The sequence below is a fragment of the Vipera ursinii genome (genome assembly GCF_947247035.1).
Source record: "Vipera ursinii genome assembly, chromosome: 10".
NCBI classification, from domain to species: Eukaryota; Metazoa; Chordata; class Lepidosauria; order Squamata; family Viperidae; genus Vipera; species Vipera ursinii.
This window is the reverse complement of record NC_139520.1, coordinates 11,287,493-11,307,238: the sequence shown is the minus strand read 5'-3', so window position 1 is coordinate 11,307,238 and position 19,746 is coordinate 11,287,493. Positions and strand designations below refer to the sequence as shown.

Here is a 19,746-nt window from a genome sequence, read left to right as displayed (position 1 = left end):
TTAAGCTTGCTGCCAGCTGCCAGCTGCCATGGAAATGGGGTGGGGCACAATGGATATGAACGCAATGGGTGCCATGAGAAGTGATGGGGAGGCCTGGATTAGAAAGGCCAGCTTGGGTTGTTTACCATTTTCAAGGCCAACACATCCTGGCAAAGGCATACATGAAGGCGGACTGGTGCACCTGAACCAGAGACATTCCCCAAACATCTTCCTGGTTGACAATTGGACCCTGGTTGTCTGGCTACTGGGGGGGGGGGTGAGCTCTGGGGTTATGTTTAATTTGTCTTTTTGTGCACACTTGCTTCAGACCTTGTCTGGCTTTTGATGCAATCAGTTCTGAATCAATGGAGTCAAGGATTTTCTTTCCTTGAGATTGTTTGGAGGCAGTCCTGACATTGGTTGCTTGGCATATGCTGAATTAATTTCAGGTTCCTAATAATTTCTAATAACAGGCCCGTTTTCACATGCTAGGGACCCTTGCTTTTGCTACCAGAAAAAAGCAAAAAAAAACAAAACACAAAAACTGTTACTTCTGTCTACAGGGACTGCATTTCAGAAGCTCCTTACTATTGTTATCTGAAGAAAAATCACTCCCACTTGCATGTGGCTGTTTGCTGTGTGCCTGAAATGTAGGAAAAAATGGACTTTATAAAATAAATGAAGCAAGAACATTTCAGCCAAATGGGTTCCTTGGCATCAAAACAAGCTAGCATCCAGACACTGTCATGTGGTGATGATAACCCTCTACTGATACATTTTATGGTTCACGCTTGCCTAAAATAACTCAAGAATCAAGTTAGATTTAATGTAAAATCCATTTAAATCATGGCTGTTGTTTCTTTTCTCTGTTGTGGTTGATGCTGCTTTTTGTGAGTCTGGCAATACTACAGAGCTATTCCAGGACTGGATTCAATTGTGGCTAATGAATCTTGATGCATTAGTGATGGCTCAATGGAAACTTAATTGAACATTTCTGATTTGAGAGAGAAATAAGCCTACAACTCCTGTCAAGTGCAGTTTGTGTGTATATGGATGCATGTGTGCCTTTAAAAGCACCTGAATAAGCATCATGTTTGCAAAAATAGCACTTCTGGTCAGCTAATTCCCTTTATCTCTCTTCATCCTGCTAACAACAACAACAAAAAAAAAAACAACAACACACAAAACCTCAGAATACTACACTTGCGCTCCTGAACATGGCAGCTCTATTTAAGTCACAACATTTTCAGTTTTCTAGTAAGTTTTGTGCTGACGTTTGTCAGGTCCCCCGAAATACCCAGAGTTGTCGTGCAGTGTTAAAAATAAAGTTTCTGTGTCAGCTTTTCATCATTCTTAATTTGACTAAGCGGGGGGGGGGGTTGGAGTTAGAAGAGAACAAAGGAGAACATTTCGATTATAATTCCATGGTGGAATGTGTAGAGCCATTCTCTTACCTCACTTATAAAGTGATTGATAGTGTTGAAAGTGTTCTCTCTCTTCTTAGCAAATTCATCTTTCATGTGTCTTTACACTTCAATTAAACCCCAAGTAAAAATGTCACCAAGAAAATTGTAATGGTAATTTCCACACTGGAAGAAGGGCAGCTCAGAGGATGAGAGAGCGATGTAAAGGGATTTTTAACAGACGGAAAGACAGTGATAAACCTTCTCACTTCATGCAGTCTCCTCCTCAGAGATAGGATGTTCCCCAAATCAGCTGGTACTGCAAAACAGTTTTGTTGTGCATGTTATCCTTAGATTTTTTTTTATGGATACTGAGGATTACAGGATAGATTGGATAAATTGGATGGATGGATGCTCCAGTTTGAACATTTTCCTTCTTAAAATTATTATTGTCATCAATACCATCACTATTAGTATCTTTTACAAGGACCAGTAAATTTTGTAGCTAGTTGCATTAAACAACAACAAGAAAAATTTAAATAACGATCATAATCAACATCATTGCTGCAATCCAAAACTTATGTTCAACACTACTGAACAAATTGTATATGTGGATTGTGCAAATGCCAGCAGAGGGGTATGTGAATTGATTAAAAAATTTAAAAGGGTTAAAAAAAATTGGTAGCACATATTGATCAGTTAAAGAATGGGAAGGAAGGGAAGGTTTTCTATCCAAAGAAATGATAGAATGGCTTCCATTTCGCTTCAAAGATACAAATACCTATTTCCTGAAATACCTGGAAATGAATTGTTTCAACTGGATTGTTAAAACAAAATGTGCAATCTTAGAATCTACAGATTTGGGGGGAGGAGGAAACAACATCCCCAAATCACACATTCCCAATTATTTTACTGTTTTGCTAATTTCAATTATTTCTCTCTGATTTTTTTTTAGGCGCCTTTGAAGATAGTAAATTCCAATGGAGGGTGTTTCTACCATCTAAGCAGTCTCTACTTCTGTTTATATTGATCTAAAAACATGACGGAACTCTAAGTAAATCTTCCTTGCTGCATGATGAATCGGATGACTATAATCTGGAAGGCAGCAGAATAATTGTGTTGTCTTCAGGGTTGATTTGCTTAGTGTGTGGAACAATGCCAGAAGGACTAGCAGAAATGCTTATGGATACATGGGCTCCCTTAGTAATATTATGGATTACTGCATTTCCATCTATATACATGGCTCCAATGAATCATTCTCAAGCACTACCCAGTAGATCCAGTAGAGGACTAAGTGAACTCAGTGAAGAACAAAGAGTGTTGAACCGTTGGAAGAGAGGCTGGGTATGGAATCAAATGTTTGTGTTAGAAGAATTTTCTGGACCTGAACCAATATTAGTTGGACGGGTAAGTCAATATACATATATTTATTTATTTATTTATTTTATTACATTTATATACCGCCCTTTCCCGAAGGACTCAGGGCGGTTTACAGGGTGATTAAAAACAAAAATACAAAAGTTAAAAACAATTAAAAAAATATATCCGTCCCTGAACAAATAAAACCCCAGGTAAAATTAAAATTAAAATTAAAATTCTCAGCCTGGGCCAGAGAGCTCGCAGAGCCAGGTCTTCAGGTCCCGGCGGAATGAACGGAGGTCGGGGGCAGTCCTACGTTCCACGGGCAGCTGGTTCCAGAGGGCAGGCGTGCCCACTGAGAAGGCCCTACCCCTGGGTGTCGTCCGCCGGCAATCTCTTACCGGCGGCACCCTGAGAAGACCCTCCCTGTGGGAGCGCACTGGACGAAGGGAGCTTGATGCTGGCAGCAGGTGTTCCCTCAGATAACCCAGACCCAAGCCATTTATAGGTCATCACCAGCACTTTGAATCTCACCCGGAGGGCAACCGGGAGCCAATGCAGCTTGTGGAGTAGAGGTGTTACATGGGAGTATCGGGGGACCCCCATCACACACACACACACACACACACACACACACACACACATATAATCCTCTAATGGGACTGATAACACTTATTCATTTCTTTGAATTCTTCCCTCAAACTAGCCTCGCAATTCTATGTCCTGTGAATGTTTTGACATGCTGCAAGTCAACTGGAAAAAGGAACTGACCCCCTAATTAGCTTTCTGCCTTTAGAAAGAGCTACAAAGGACAAGGCTGTAGTTAGCTCTGATTCTGTAAAAGGATGATTATTGATTTTATGTGGTTAGCATATCACAGTCAAGGAAAATGATGTGAGCATTTGGGGGTTGGGTTCGGTTGATATGGATTGTTTGGCAGACAAGACAGGCAGAACCTTCTCTCAGATTGACCAATAAGAGACCACTGAGGGGTCTACTCAATGTATCTTGGTACGTCTTCACATTTTTGGTTTGCTTTGAGTAATACGTAGTGGAGCACATATAAAATTAAACCTTTGTTAGGCCTATAAGATTAAATGTCTTGCTTCAGGTGACTCTGTGTGTGTGTGTGTGTGTGTGTGTTTAGGACAGATAACAAGGTGGATGAAAGCAGGAGTGGTTTTCTCCAGGTTGCATGAACACATTTTCAAGCTGGGTGTATGAGGAGGGGGAGAGATGCCTCTCTTTGATTTAACTTCAAATCCGATAGTGAAGGATCAAATCTCAGTTAAACAACAACAACAACAACAACAAAACATTTGGGACCAAAATCAAGGTAACCTACTGAAACAAACACAGAAGAGGATTAATTAAAAGGCAGGTTTGATTACCTGCCAGGGTTTGAGCTAAAGATGTGAAGAAGAGGTCAAAGATGAAGAAGCAAACAGACTGGCAAGGTGAAAAGAAAATGAGTAAGAAAAGCATTTTTTTTTGGGGGGGCAGTCTTAAATAGCAACAAAATGTGTCTCTCATCTTCCTCTCTTTGTGTATCTCTCTTTCTCACACACACTCTTTCTTTTCAAGCAAATAAGTGTGTTTCAGAGCAACAGCTATTTAATACATGCCTTCTGCCTGTAAAATAAAGATATTGTATTTTCATTGTTAATGATACCTATTACGCTCCTATGGAATCGAAAGGAGACACCCCCTCCCCCCAAAAGCAAACCACCCTAATAGAAATTAATTAAGGGCTAAGCAGAAGACTTCATTTTATTGTCAATCACAATGTGGAATAACTACAAACCGCTTCTATTATCAAGCATACTAGAAATCATAGCATAAGTTGCCCAAGCAGCACAAATAGTATGCCAGACTTTCAGCATCTTCATACATCAAACTTCCCTCATCTAAATAGCAGCTCAAATATTTATTGATTTCCATGGGTTATTTATTTACTGTATTTAAATAAATACATTTTATTTACTATAGCCCCCACCTCTTAAAAAAAACCTCTTAAGTGGTTTACATTAAATAAGTTTTGCCATTTGATTTTCTAGCAAAATGCAGAATGAGAAAAGTAAAAGCAGTCCCTAAAAAGCATGAGATTATCTGAACCACTCATCCCACATAATGTTTAATTCTTACTAGTTCAACATTATCCTCTTTCTAATTCCTGTTTCATTCTAATTATTACAATGTAGTTACAAGGGCAAGGGACACAGTGGCTCAGTGGGTTAGGACGCTGAGCTTGTCGATCAGAAGGTCGGCAGTTTGGCAGGTCGAATCCTGAGTGCTGCGTAACAGAGTGAGTGCCTGTTACTTGTCCCAGCTTCTGCCAACCTAGTAGTTCGAAAGCATGTAAAAATGCAAGTAGAAAAATAGGGACCACTCCGGTGGGAAGGTAACAGCGTTTTGTAAAGCACTGTGTACCACAGGAGGTCAATCCAAAAGAAGTAGAAAAAGTTATTGAGGAGATGAATCTGATGGTGAAGTACATGGCAATAATTGAAGAACAGGCCTTTTGATGAATATATTCTTTATTTACCTAAGAGCAAACTTGCTCCTAAATCTTTGCAATTTTGCTGTTTAGATTTAGGACTAAAGTCTAAAAGAAAATCTGAAATTAAATAGGATAAAAGAGTTAAGAATGGAACCTACAAAGTATTCCCAACTGGTTCCAGTCATTAGGCAATCAAACAAGAATTTACCCATGGATTGCATGCCACAAAAACTGTAAAGTTTCCAGCCCACCTTTCATCTTTCGTCCATTTACACTGCATTCTTCATAAGGTTAAACTGAAAGAGTAAGATGAAAAATAGTCATCATGAGCAAGGCGTGGTTTACTGTGCTACCTGCATCTCGCGGATGGGGGCAACCGGTCTGCGATAACAAGCAAAGCTTGTTTTTGTGGATCGGTTGCTGGCATGCTGTGGCCTGGTACTGGTCCACGGACTGGGGGTTAGGAACCACAGAGATAGACCATTCAAGAAGCCAATTGAGGTTTATTTATTAAATGCTTGTTTTGTAGCCTACCAAACATTCTTTCCATAAAAAGGCACGAGTTCACAGAACTTACACTCTAAAGCTTGGATTTTGTTTTGTTTTGTTCCATTCAGTTTTGTGTCTGATTCTCAGAGATTGCCTGGACAAGTCCCTGCCATTTTTTTGGCAATAAGGTTTGCCTCCTTCCTAGGACTGAGAGAGAATGACTGGACCAAAGTCAACCAGATGGCTTTGTGCTTAAGGCTGGATTAGAACTCAAGGTCTCCCAGTTTCCATCCTGATGCCTTAACCACTGCATCAAAATGGCTCTTGAAACCATATCCAAAAACCTTGCATAGCAAAGCTTAATTGATGTATTTCAAATATTATTCTAAGACCAAGAATGTACATCATATTGTGACTAAATATAATGGCTGGTTCCTATACATTGCTAAACCAAAGATTAGATTCTTACAATATTCTGAATTTCAGGCTCTCCGTTCCCCTACTAGCCTACACAAATATGCTACAAGCTTCCTTTTATGATGATGTTGATATTCTGAGATAATCCTGAATGTGGTGCTGAGAAATTTACCATGTAGACCAAATTTTGCTGAGAGACAAAGAAACAGATGGAATACCATTTCAATGAACTATGCAATTAAAATAAAATGAGTTTAATCCAGAACATTTTATATTAGTGTTGAAAGCAATTCAGAATCTTAGCTCAACAGTAGAGTCCAACTGTCCTTCAGCCGACCTTCTAGAGTGGTGTGTAAAAGTTAAGATAAAATTATTTGCCTGGTTTTATCTCACCTTTTTAATCTACCATTGAAAATACACAATGATGGGAATTGAAGGAGATATGTGTTAATGACATCATATAAAACTTCTCATAGCTTGCAATTTCATAGATTGGAAAATAAGAGCATGTTGAGTAATCTTGAATCCTGATCTTGTTTAGAATTATGTGTTTGTTGCAGGCCCAAGCTGCTTCTTAATTGTGCATGTTAACAAAGTGGGACCTACAATTAGGCCAGGTGAGACAGCAGAATTTGGATAGCATGAGAAGACAGACAATTGTGAACCATTTTACTGCTGTATTGTGACTACTGGAGATAGAATGCTTTAGGGCTTTACTGTGTACACGTATATGAAAAAGTTTTATGGCTCTGGGTATTAGGTTTCCCGATTTGGCTAGGTGGGATGATCATTTACGTCTCTGCTTCAGGCAGCAAAATATCTTGAGCTAACCCTGTGAATTCATTTATCCCAAAATCATGCATTTCTATCTTAAGTTGATGCAGAGTCTGGCAGTCACACACTTAGCAAAATCAAGACAAAGAAGACACACAATCCAATTTATTTGGAAATAATTATTTCCTTATTCAAATCCCTAAAGTGCAATAAGACTACAGCCTTCATTACGTCTTTTACGTTCATTCAAATATTAGCCAAATCTTATAAGCCGATGATGGATCCTCTATATCTATTCTAGATATAGAATTTATTGAAGCACACACACTTAACTGCTTTTTATAGGTACATGTTCTCAACTGGATTTAAACTAGGGAAGATGAATGTTATTTTCAATCAAACACACTGAAAAACAAAACAAAATGAATTGGGAGTTAAAACAGATCGCGGCCCCTGTCTCGATTCGTTCTACATACCGCTGAGCTATTCGAAGGATGTGCTGTCTTACAGACCATATGTGTGCCAATTTTTCTGCTACAACTGAGGCAAGAGATGCACTGAAAAAAGTCTCTGGGCGCTTTCTTTCACCACTAGATTAAATGACATAGCACTCTGCATTACAGCATCATTAAAGCAGTCTGCCTTCCTTTAATCTCCATCATTATTCAGTTGCACTAGTAAATACATGGGGGAAGAAAGAGGCAAGATAATGTCAACAGGCATGCCCGTTTTCTAGAAGTATTTTTTTTTTAAAAAAGCACTTGCTCTTCCGTGTTGCTGTTTTTCTTTTATTTTACGGAGACCACTTTATAGTTTCTGAAGTCTGTAGAACAGATGGAACAGTGCAAAACCTGATTCCAAGGAAGAAGATGTTGGATCTGTTCCTGAATTCACAATTTTGGTACTCATTGTCTGCATATTCTTCCTTCATTGATCGTGCAAAATTTGCTCTGTCTATGCATCTATGTATGCGTGTGCACACAAACAGCTAGCACATTTAGAAAGAAACGGTGTCAGATGTGCAAAAACGATGAGGCATTTAACTGAGACCAAGTTCAGATATGCAAGTACCACGCCTGTCTATTTTGCAAAGTGCTGTACAGCTGTTTGCAAGGAAAGAGGAGATCAGGCTGCCTCATGATGAATTTGCCTCAACTTTCACATGCTCAAAGTATTATGACTGGTTCAGAGCATGTCAATAAACTCTTCATTTCCCAGGAAATGGAATGAAAATTCTATCCAAATTGAATGTTGATACAAATGGAGTTTTTCATGGCCCTTGTTTATGGAACTCTAGTTGACCCATTCTAATTATTAATTGGTCTTCAGCCAAAGGACTTTATCTATCTAGATGTATAAACCACTGGGTATTTAGCTGGAAAATCTGTACAGAATTCTAGGAGTTTTGGCCACACAACTAAAAAAAATCCAAAAAAGTAGCAAAATTGTTCCATGTTTCATGATAATGCACATGAAGAAGTGCAGCTTGAAGACTATAAACTGGTTTGTAAAGGTCCATCCACATACATGTTGGTGAATGATCTGTGTGTCACATATAGCATTAGGAATAGTAATTTACAGTGGACTCTTTGCCTGTTCACTTACTGAATTAAATAGTGAAGTAAGTTCATAATGAACTGTAAACTAAGATGGTTTGAATAAGGATGAGGTTCTTTGTGTAATTCTTGAACTGATTCAGTTTTAATATTTTCTACTTTTATATTATGGCTGTAGCTTAAATCAGCACCAAAGAAACCTAGGCTCCCAATTTGTGTGTTCTAAGCTTCCAGCAGAATTGTGCCAGTTGTAATGATTATGTAATCAATAAGCCAAAATAGCAAGAAAAGAATAGATTTATTTACAGTTGTTCTGACTTTTTTCAGCCCTGAAAAACCTTCAGTCTGTTTTATAAATAGGATCATTTATCCTTATGATTGAATTTTTTCTACCTCTTTGAAATCTCAAAGTACTACAGTGAAAGTTTTTAACTTTTATTTATTAATTTCCCACATTCTCATTTTCTTGTTATTCTAAAGATAGATACTATTCTTTGAATAGCTTATATCAGCTTAACAGATCAACCTTCATTGTATTGCACCCATAAGCAGATAATAGGAAAAAAAATATCCCTGTGGTTCTTTATGAAAATACCTTTTGTCAGATTAACAGTAAGTACCACTGCCCTGTTCATGTTTGAGTCCAGGCACAAGGGACTGTGTGAAATAGTAAGTAAAATGAAAGAAGTAAAATAAAATACCACTGAAATCTTGTGAAATTTAGAATTGTTAAGTCAGAGCTTGCAAAGAGTTGGCAAGTACAGTGAGATTTTTGGTTTGTTTGGGGCAATAGCCATTATGCAATCTCATTAGTAGGAGCATGGTGGCTCGAATGATTGAAATGCTGGGCAGGAGATTAGCAGGCCCATTTTCGAGACCCAAGACATGCTGTCGGCAGGGTTGAGTTCCTGTCCTTCAGTCTACTTACTAATAGGGACATGAAAGTAAAGGTAAAGGTAAAGGTTCCCCCGCACATGCGTGCTAGTCGTTTCCGACTCTAGGGGCCGGTGCTCATCTCCGTTTCAAAGCCAAAGAGCCAGCGCTTGTCCGAGGACGTCTCTGTGGTCATGTGGCCGGTATGACTAGATGTCAAAGGCGCACGGAACGCTGTTACCTTCCCACCGGAGTGGTCCCTATTTTTCTACTTGCATTTTTACGTGCTTTCGAACTGCTAGGTTGGCAGAAGCTGGGATGAGTAACAGTGCTCACTCTGTTACGCGGCACTCGGGATTCGACCCGCCAAACTGCCGACCTTCTGATCGACAAGCTCAGCGTCCTAACCCACTGAGCCACCGCGTCCCTTTTAGGGACATGAAAGGAGCCCACAATTGGATATCCCCAAAGTAACGGTGATGTCACTGGATAATCCTTTCCACCCTGAAGTGCCTTGGTGCTTCTGACAAAAAAGAAAAATCTCATTATTGTTCACTTTAAGGAAGAATTCTTCCTCTGTATTACTCTCTGTTTTTCTCCCACCACCATCCTATTCAAAAAATATACCTGTGTAAAGTGCAATATGGAGATTCAACTTAACACTGTTTCCATCGATTCTCCCAATCAAATCAGCTTTCCAAGCCAGATTGACGTGATGTTTTTTGATCTTTATTAGATCATTTTAGCTGGGGCTGTCTGAATGATTTAATATTTTTAGCTTTTTTTTTCTAGGTTTGTCCACTGGAGTTAGGTAGTCAATAGATGTAAATAAATGATAAAAGAGTTTAAAAAACCAAAACAAAACCCTGAATTGATCTGAATTGCATTGGACTGATTTTCTGAATTGCAGATAATCCTGGAGATATAACCACAATCGGGACTGGAACTTCTATTGCCAAGCAGTGTAGTTATTAAGGAGATTTGTTTAATGACTGTGGTAAAAGGAGGTTATAAAATTGAATATGCGTCACCTAATGACTTAATCATTTGAAGTTCCACTTCAAATTAGGTTCGTAAGTTAAGAGCTACCTATACTATACAGGAACATAACATTACAACAACAACAACATACTCATACACATATAAACTAATCTCAGTTGTAGCAGTTACAGTATTCCCAGGTTTTGCTGTTTTGTGCTGTAATGTAACAGTGGGAGAGAAAAAAAGCATCATGCTAAAGTAGTCAAAGGTGGATTGAGATTCAGCAATAAATAAATGCTTATTCTCATCCTAGTCAATCAGCAGAGCATTTAAATGGATTACAGAAGTTAGTACTTTCATACTTGCAAGATTCTATTAATGTAGCCTTACAATAAAGTAGTTTTAGGTCATCTAATTGTATGACTGTTTTATTTGGGAAAGCTGACACATGATTGCATAGCTGCTGAGACAGTTAGATCTTTGAGGGCCAGTTGTAAATACCACTCATTCAGCACCTTTGTAACTTTGAACAATCATTAAATTAGTGGCTGTTAATCAAGGACTACTTAGTCACTCCCCAGGCAAAATGGGTCTCATATACAGTAAGTCATATAAATAAGTAAACAAACATACCTGTAATGACTAGGTCAATATTCCTGATATACTCTGCCTTCTTTCCCTGACATTATCTTGAAGACACGCACTCATAGAACATAAATTAAACCATTTCCATCCAATGTGACTGGCCCACCCCTATGGTGGCAGAAGGAGCATTGTGCAGACCCCATCAGTCAAGGAATGATGGGATCCAGAAGACCCATTTCTGCTGTGGGGTCCAGAAGAAGACCCATTTCTGTTGTGGCTCCTGCCCCTTGTAGCCCCCTAGGTGAGATCTGCACATACCCTCCACACCTTCCATAAGGGCTTGAAAATCTGGCTCAGCCAGTTGACCTGGAGCCCCAATGGGGATGCCTCATGCTGGAGGTGGATGACAGATTAAGATAACACCCTGCCTCCCCCTGTGCACATCCTGTCTCCTTCCTCCCCATCTTTTAAATTATCATTATTATTATTATTATATTATATGTTGTTATTATTATTATTATTATTATTATTATTACTATTATTATTATTATTATATTATATGTTATTATTATTATTATTATTATTATTATTATTATTATTATTATTATTATTATTAACAGCAACAACAACAACAACAATAATAATAGCTTCAATATTTTGTTGGCTTGTAATGTTTCTATAGGCACCCAGAGTCACCTCTAGGTGTGATGGGTGGCAAACAAGTCAAATAAGTACCCAAATAAAAAGATAGATAGATAGACAGACAGACAGACAGACAGACAGACAGACAGACAGACAGATTGCAGGAGAAGAAAGATTTTCTGTTTGTGAAATCTATACGGTACATACTTCCCAAGACACTATGGTTCAGTGTGCACGAACATTAATAAGCAGTGTTTTCCCTCTCCATTTACTGAGATATCATCTTGCTGACGGTCTTCAGCAAGAAACACATTGGTTGCTCTGTTTGTTGTAAACTCTTTGTAGAGCACAGTTGCCGTTTTATCGAGGTGCTCATTTGCTTGGGACTGCAAGCAATCGCCTATCCCTAACACTAAAAACACCAACAATGGCCAGCCTTGAGATGATGAACCATGATCCAAGTTCTGCTCTTTTCTACATATGTGGCAACAAGGCAGACATGTACATGGGGGGAAAGACTTGCATTGTGATGCGGTAGTACACATCCCTTACTCTCCTTTCTCGTTACCATCCTGTGACTCAGATGAGTCTGACTGCATGGCAATGTTAGGTAGAGTTAGCCAATTTTGGTCACCTTGTCACAAAAAAGATGTTGAGAGTTTGGAAAAAAATCAGAGAAGAGCAACTAAGATGATCAAAGGCCTGGAGACAAAAACATACGAAGAACAGCTGCTGGACGTGGGTCTAGCTAGTCTAAAGAAAAGAAGAAATAGGTGAGACATGGTAGCAGTGTTCCAGTATCTGAGGGGCTGCCACAAGGCAGAGCGGGCCAGGTTGTTCACCAAAGCACCAGAGGAAAGGACGAGAAACAATGGTTGTAAACAAAGAGAGAAGCAACCTGGAATTAAAGAATAACTTCCTGACAGGGAGGAACAGCTTACCCTCAGAAATTGTGGTTGCTCCATCACTGGAGATTTTTAAGAAAAGGCTAGATAGTCAGTCACCTGTCTGAGATGGTATATGTTCTCCTGCTTGAGCAAGGGGCTGGACTAGAAGACCTCCAAGGTCCCTTCTATTCCTATTGTACTCTACTCTACTCTACTCTACTCTACTCTACTCTACTCTACTCTACTCTACTCTACTCTACTCTATTTCTATTCTATTCTATTCTATTCTATTCTATTCTATTCTATTCTATTCTATTCTATTCTATTCTATTCTATTCTATTCTAATTCTATTCAATTCTAATTCTATTCTATTCTATTCTATTCTATTCTATTCTATTCTATTCTATTCTATTCTATTCTATTCTATTAATATTCTATTCTATTCTATTCTATTCTATTCTATTCTATTCTATTCTATTCTATTCTATTCTATTCGTTTCATTTCGTTTCGTTTCGTTTCGTTTCGTTTCTAACCTGGCCCCATATTCTATTCTATTCTATTCTATTCTATTCTATTCTATTCTATTCTATTCTATTCTATTCTATTCTATTCTATTCTATTCTATTCTATTCTATTCTATTCTATTCTATTCTATTCTATTCTATTCTATTCTATTCTATTCTATTCTATTCTACATAGAGCCAAAAGCTAAAGCTAAAAATAAGCAGGGACAATCATTTACTCCGCTTCAGGTACTTTAAATTCCTATTTCTGACACCTCTTCGCTCTCTCTCTCTTGTTCCCTCCCTCCACCACAGACATGGATGGATTGTGCCTGCCAGGAGTCTAAACTGTCTTCTTGCAGATAGTTTTTGAAAGTAGGCCAAGGCCTGCATGGATTTTTTTTTTTAGGACTGCAACGCCCCCCCCCCGCCCCAACCCCTCAAATGTGTAGCTGGCAGAGCACCTAAAGCCGCTCTGTGGCTCTTTTCTTGTTTGTTTTTACTTTGCCAAATATTTCACATTTATTTACGCGTGTAAATTTGCTTTCTTGGTGGTGCATATCGGAGCTTTTAATTCCCTGATCCGCCGAGGCAAACAGTGTGCTTGAACTTGCGAGGATTGTGCAATGAAGAGAGCCAATAGCGCAAATAGGTATCCACCTTTCTCTTCAAGAGAATGTCGTGATCAGGTTGTTGTTGTCGTTGTTGTTGTTTTAGCCCAAATGCCTCCAAACGAGTAAACCTGATGCTAAAAAGGAAGCAGGTGGCTAGAATGTCTAAAAAAAAATATCTTTAAATGTGAGATAGGAGAAAACTATTCTGGAAAGTGGATTTGGAATGCTTACCTCATGAAGGTTTGGATCTGACTTCTTGTATAATCAACCACAATTATGCCCCTTCACTTCCCAGAATCTCCAGGGTGATTTTTTTGTTTTGTTTTGTTTTTCTGTCTGCAACACTGAAAAGCAGCCTGAAGCCTTGGAGAATTGGTCTTTTTAATGCAAATCACTTGGCTTTTGTTCTTTGACACCTACATTTCCAAGATGGCAGGATTTTTCAATGCAATTTCTCCTTAGGTAAACTCTCCTTTTAATAATAATAAACCTTTATTGTCAAAGTACAACATGTGTACATTGAGATTAGCTGAGCCTCCCCCTGTGCTCTCCCCCCCCCAACACACAGTGACAACAAACCCTCCATCCCACCACACCATGTGAACCAACTACACCACACACCGGCCTCCCAAGTCAATTCTGCATAAGTTCACAGAGATTATATCCCATTCAAAAGCCTAACAGCCCACGGATAAAAGCTATTTTTCAGCCTGTTGGTATGGCTGGCTATACTCCTATATCTCCTACCGGATGGTAGGAGAGTAAAGCGATACCGTCCAGGGTGTGAGTCATCCCTGAGAATCTTCCTCACTCTTCCAAGGCAACGAGCCCTGGCGAGGTCATCCAGTGGTGTCAGGGAACAGCCCACAATGTCTTGTGCTGTGCTCACTACCCTCTGTAATACTTTCCTATCCGCGGCTGTCAGACCAGCATACCAAACCACAATACCATACGAGAGGACGCTCTCTATAGTAGACCGGTAAAAGAGGGTCATTAGCCGTTGTTCTACCCTGTTCTTCCGCAAGACCCTGAGAAAGTGAAGCCTCTGTTGGGCCTTTCTAGCCACCTGGGTTGTGTTAACTTTCCAGGTCAGATCTTCACAGAGGTAGACTCCCAGAAATTTAAAGGAGGAAACTCTCTCTACACAGTGTAACTTTTATTGTTTACATACAACTTTCTGCAAAAAAAACCCCTTTTAGACCCCCTTTGTAGTGGATTTTTGTCAGAGGAAAGACAAGCATGAGTTGATTGTTTAATACTGCCGTTTACCTCATTGTGAAGCCTACAGAGAGTGATGTTTTCTCATTTTTTTTCAGACATTGGGGTGATTTTTAAAAAAGTAAACCCTTCCATAAATGGAATGCCCATTTAGTTTTTTTTTTAAAGAAACACTTCCATAAATCTAATGCTTATTTAGTTAAGAATCGCCTTCATAACTGTGAACCCAAAAGGCCTTGAAGCTTACTTCCGAACTGCATGCTGTGGGATTTCATGCCAAGCATGCTGCCTTCTGTATGCTTTGGATTTAACCCAACTGAATTTATCAATCTTTATTTACTGCAAAGACTTGTTCAGGATCCCAGTACCTATTACAAAACAGTGGTACAAGTAGTCCTCAACGTACGACCACAACTGAGCCCAAAATTTCTGTTGTTAAGTGAGACATTTGTTAAATGAGTTTTGCCCCATTTTATGACCTTTCTTGCCACAGTTATTCAGCGAATCCCTGCAGTTGATAAGTTACTAACCCAGTTGTTAAATGAGTCTGGCTTCCCCATTGACTTTGCTTATCGCAAAAAGTGATCACAGGACTACGGGACACTGCAGTGGTCATAAATATGAACCAGTTGCCCAACATCTGAATTTTGATCCCATGACCTTGGGGATGCTGCAAAGGTTGTGACTCTGAAAAATGGTCGTAAGTCACTTTTTTCAGTGCCTTTGTAACTTTGAACGGCCTCACTGTTTTATAAGTTGAGGACCACCTGTGTTGCCATTTTAAATGGAAGATGCCTTTTCAGGGATCTTTACAATCCATGTTTCAGGTTGTTTTCCATACATAAGATATATGAAAGCAAAAACTAAGATTACACTCTCTCTCTCTCTCTCTCTCTCTCTCTCTCTCTGTGTGTGTGTGTGTGTGTGTGTGTGTGTGTCTGTCTGTCTGTCTGTCTGTCTGTCTGTCTGTCTGTCTGCCTCACTTAGAAAGTTTATGGGGCCAGAAACAGCAACCTAATTCCTCTGTCGAATGCTATGTCTGGTGACATACTCAGCTGCTTTTTCCTGCAGATCTGATCGGGTAGAGAGAGAGAGAGCTCTTGTCTCTCTTCTTCTCTCTGTGCTTTGATGTAGAACTGGTCTATATTTGGAGTCTCCTCAGCATGCATTTACAACTCAGCAGCAGATGTGAGAAGTCATCAGCAGTGCATCAAATGTCACCGCTCTCTCCAGTGGTGACAAAAGCAGAATTCGGAGAGACTCCAGTGAAATAAAGAAAAGATGTTAGATGACTGCACATGGTAAATTACATTTATAGGCACGCCACTGCAGTTTCTCATTTGTTAATATTACAGAAGGCATAATTGGGTGGAGCAGTCAATGGCACAAGAACCAACCTGCAGTCCGGTTTTTTGTTTTTTTTGTTTTGTTTTTGGCAGAAACCATGGAGATTTAATGTATGCTTTACAGTTGTATATAGGGACGCTCAGTGGGTTAGGACACTGAGCTTGTCGATCAGAAGGTCGGCAGTTTGGCGGGTCAAATCCTGAGTGACGCGTAACAGAGTGAGCGCCTGTTACTCGTCCCAGCTTCTGCCAACCTAGCAGTTCGAAAGCACGTAAAAATGCAAGTAGAAAAATTGGGACCACTACGGTGGGAAGGTAACAGCGTTCCATGCGCCTTTGGCGTCTAGTCATGCTGGCCACATGACCACAGAGACGTCCTCGGACAAGCGCTGGCTCTTCGGCTTTGAAACTGAGATGAGCACTGGCCCCTAGAGTCGGAAACGACTAGGACGCACGTGCCTTTTTACAGTTGTAATTGCTGGATTTTGGGGTGAGAGACGAAGGCAGACTGATGTAAATACAATGAAGGTTTGAAAGTGACAAAAAACATCTCTTTATCCTTTTTTTTTTAAAAAAAATCATACTGAATAATTCAGGAAAAACCACCAAACTTGGTGACAGGCTGATTCCCTTTGGATGGCATGCTTCTCCAGCACCTATTGTTTTTCCAGCTTCAACAATCTTCCTTCACTTTTGGAAAGTGTTTTCTGATTCTTCTTTCACTTGAATGAAAACGGGAGAAGCCCTTAAAATATAAAAATGCTAATGTCTGTTTTATGTTGAGGGCATATCTTCATGACTTCATTTGCACATCTGTGCAGTTTTCTGGGAAAAGGCATAGAGCGTGTTTGCCGTTGTCTTCTTCTGGGAAGTTTTTTTGGACCTCCCCACCACTCGACTCTGTGAGGCAAGCCAAGCCATTAGTACACTCTGAAAGCTCAACTTTATTGAAAGTCTACTTTATTGATGTAGGCTAAAGTAACAGAATCTGGAAAGCTGGACTGAGTTCTTCTATACCAGGGGTAGGCAAACTTGGCTCTTTTATGACTCGTGGACTTCAACTCCCAGAATTCCTGAGCCAGCTACAAGTCATAAAAGAGCCAAGGTCGCCTACCCCTGTTCTATACCATGGTGAATTAGGGCAGAAGCAATCCTAGCTTGCTTTCCAACACTTTTTGTTTCCAAGGTTTAATGAATGCTTTTATTTTATTTTTTGTAACTGTTTCTTCTAGTTTCTCCAAGGTCATCTCTGGAGCTCTCTCTTCTAACCTACAGCCCTGGGCTCCTATCCAAGTATTAACTTGGTTTGACCTTTGTTAACTTCCAAGTCAAGACAATATTAGCAGATGTTGCTGTGTGCTGAGGGGCTCTAAAATATAGATTTGTAGACATACAATTGCTTTACGTAACAAATGGTTCCTGAAGATAGGACTCCAGTTCTAGTTCCAAATACAAAAAAAACAAAAAAAAAACACAAAATAAGTTTGTTAGGTGAATGTCACTCTCAGAGGGATGTACATCACCAACTAAATAACATGAAAGGCACTGGGTGACCTCTACTTGATGGATTTTTGACTTCGCTTAACCTGGAAAGGTTGTTTGTACTGTGTTTGTTCACTCATTGCCTTGTCATGGAGAGCTTTCATGTAACTCATTGCTAGGCCAGCCTATATATTCCACACTCTTCACTCCACAGCATCTATTATGAAAGATTAGGAATAACCCAGAAGGACATAGTGGAGTCCAAACTGTCTAATTAACAAGTCAATCACTCATTTATTACATGTAAGTGAGAAAGACTGCAAGAAGGGGTCAAATAAATTGATGGTGGAGGAAAAGGTATTTCTCTCTCTCTCTCTCTCCCCTGTGTGTGTGTGTGTGTTTTTCTGTGTGTCTCTGTGTGTGTGTGTTTCTCTTTGTGTATGACTGAATGAAAGATTCAAACGGCTCTGTGGAATTATCCCATTTACTTGTAGTATTGTAGTGCTAGCTAGAACATAAGAAGCATCTTTGCCCACTAATAGATCCCAAATATAATTTGGGAATGAAAGGAAAAGAAAAAGGAAAGGAAAGGGGAGGGGAGGGGAGGGGAGGGAAGGGGAAAGGGAGGTCAGGACAGGTGAGGTGAGGTGAGGTGAGGTGAGCAGAGAGGAGGCCTCTTGGATTTCCCTTCCCATTTTCTCCTTGTAAAGAGAAAAGAAGGATTTCTTGTCTTTCTTTTTAATCCCCATTTCTTCCCTCCCCTCTTCTTACAGGATGACCTGAAGCAGATGAGCAGTTGCTACATTATACCCACTTTCTGACTTACTCTCCATCTGTTCATTTCTTTCTGCCTTTCTATGGCAGGCATTCAATAGCAAAGACTGACACTCTTCCATCCTAGTCTGCTGCCATTTCTAATCTCAGACATTTGCTTCCTTGTCATCATCATTATTTTTAACATTGTCCTTCCTTCACAGGAAACAATAATAAATTTATAGAGGGGGAAAAAAATCTCCTTTTTTTCTTTTTTCTCTTTTTTCATTTCCCCCTCGCTGACCTAAAACCCTCCAGCAACATATTGGTGTAGGAAATCAAGATGACAAGGGTAAATGCCTGAAGCTTTGCTATACTACAACATACCCGTTTTTGGAAATATCTGCAAAGAAAAGGTGTTAAGCAACCATTGCAGCTCTCTTGAGTGTCACTGGGGTAGAAGGGCTCTGCCAGCTGGTCTTATATGAGTGCCCAATAGCACAGATTGTATAGCATCAAATTTAAGCCATTGAGGTTTACAAGTATAGGGTCTGAGAATTGAATTCATGCTTTTCTTATAGAATTTCTAGAAAAATTGAATCATGATTGCTTAAGAAGTTTTTACAGTACACGCTCTACCTGTTCCTTACTACACATTTAAGTTCCCAAAATCATATACAGTTGTCTTTCATCAAAATGACTATCTAATGCGGTATAATGGAATAATAATTTGGGGAAAAATAATAGCACTAGCACTTAGACTTATATATTGCCCCATAGTGCTTTACAGCATTCTCTAAGTTGTTTACAGAGTCAGCATGTTGCCCCCATTTTACGAAGGAAGGAAGGAAGGAAGGAAGGAAGGAAGGAAGGAAGGAAGGAAGGAAGGAAGGAAGGAAGGAAGGAAGGCTAAATCAACGTTGAGCTCGTTAAGGTTGAACTCCTGGCATTAGGCACAATCAATACTGCATTCTAACCACTGTGGCACCATTGCTCCATTAATAAGCCAAGGCTACGATAAACTGTTAATGGGAGTAGTACATATTGAAAAACAGGACATTTTCAATATTTCTCAGACATTGAATAATCAGAATAATTAAAAGAATCCCTACTTTAATTAACATTTCAATGTTTTCTGCAACTTTAGAGGACAAAATCAAAGGCATTTGTTTTCCAACCAAACTGACTGAGTACAATTTTTAAACAGCCCAGCAATGATCTGAAATAGAACTGCCAATATATTATTTCCCACTTCCGTAAGAATGTGTTATATCTATTAAGTTGGCTTTTTTCTAACTCACAGTTGACTCAAGCATTTAAATGTATTAGATTCCAGAACTCTCTTTTGAGTAGCAAATATAGCATAACTCTCCAAGGGTTTCT

General features: G+C 39.4%; 1 protein-coding gene across 1 annotated transcript in view; it reads left to right on the top strand.

Moving 5' to 3' along the window:
• Positions 1–2,522: 2,522 nt before the first annotated feature.
• CDH8 (cadherin 8) overlaps positions 2,523–19,746 on the top strand; it is a gene marked incomplete at its 3' end in the record, with an annotated part of 198,355 nt that continues 181,131 nt past the window's right edge. Inside the window, exon 1 of the mRNA XM_083370510.1 lies at positions 2,523–2,789. Coding sequence (XP_083226636.1) covers positions 2,538–2,789 — 252 coding nt within the window. The 5' untranslated portion in view covers positions 2,523–2,537. The remainder of the gene's footprint in view (positions 2,790–19,746) is intronic.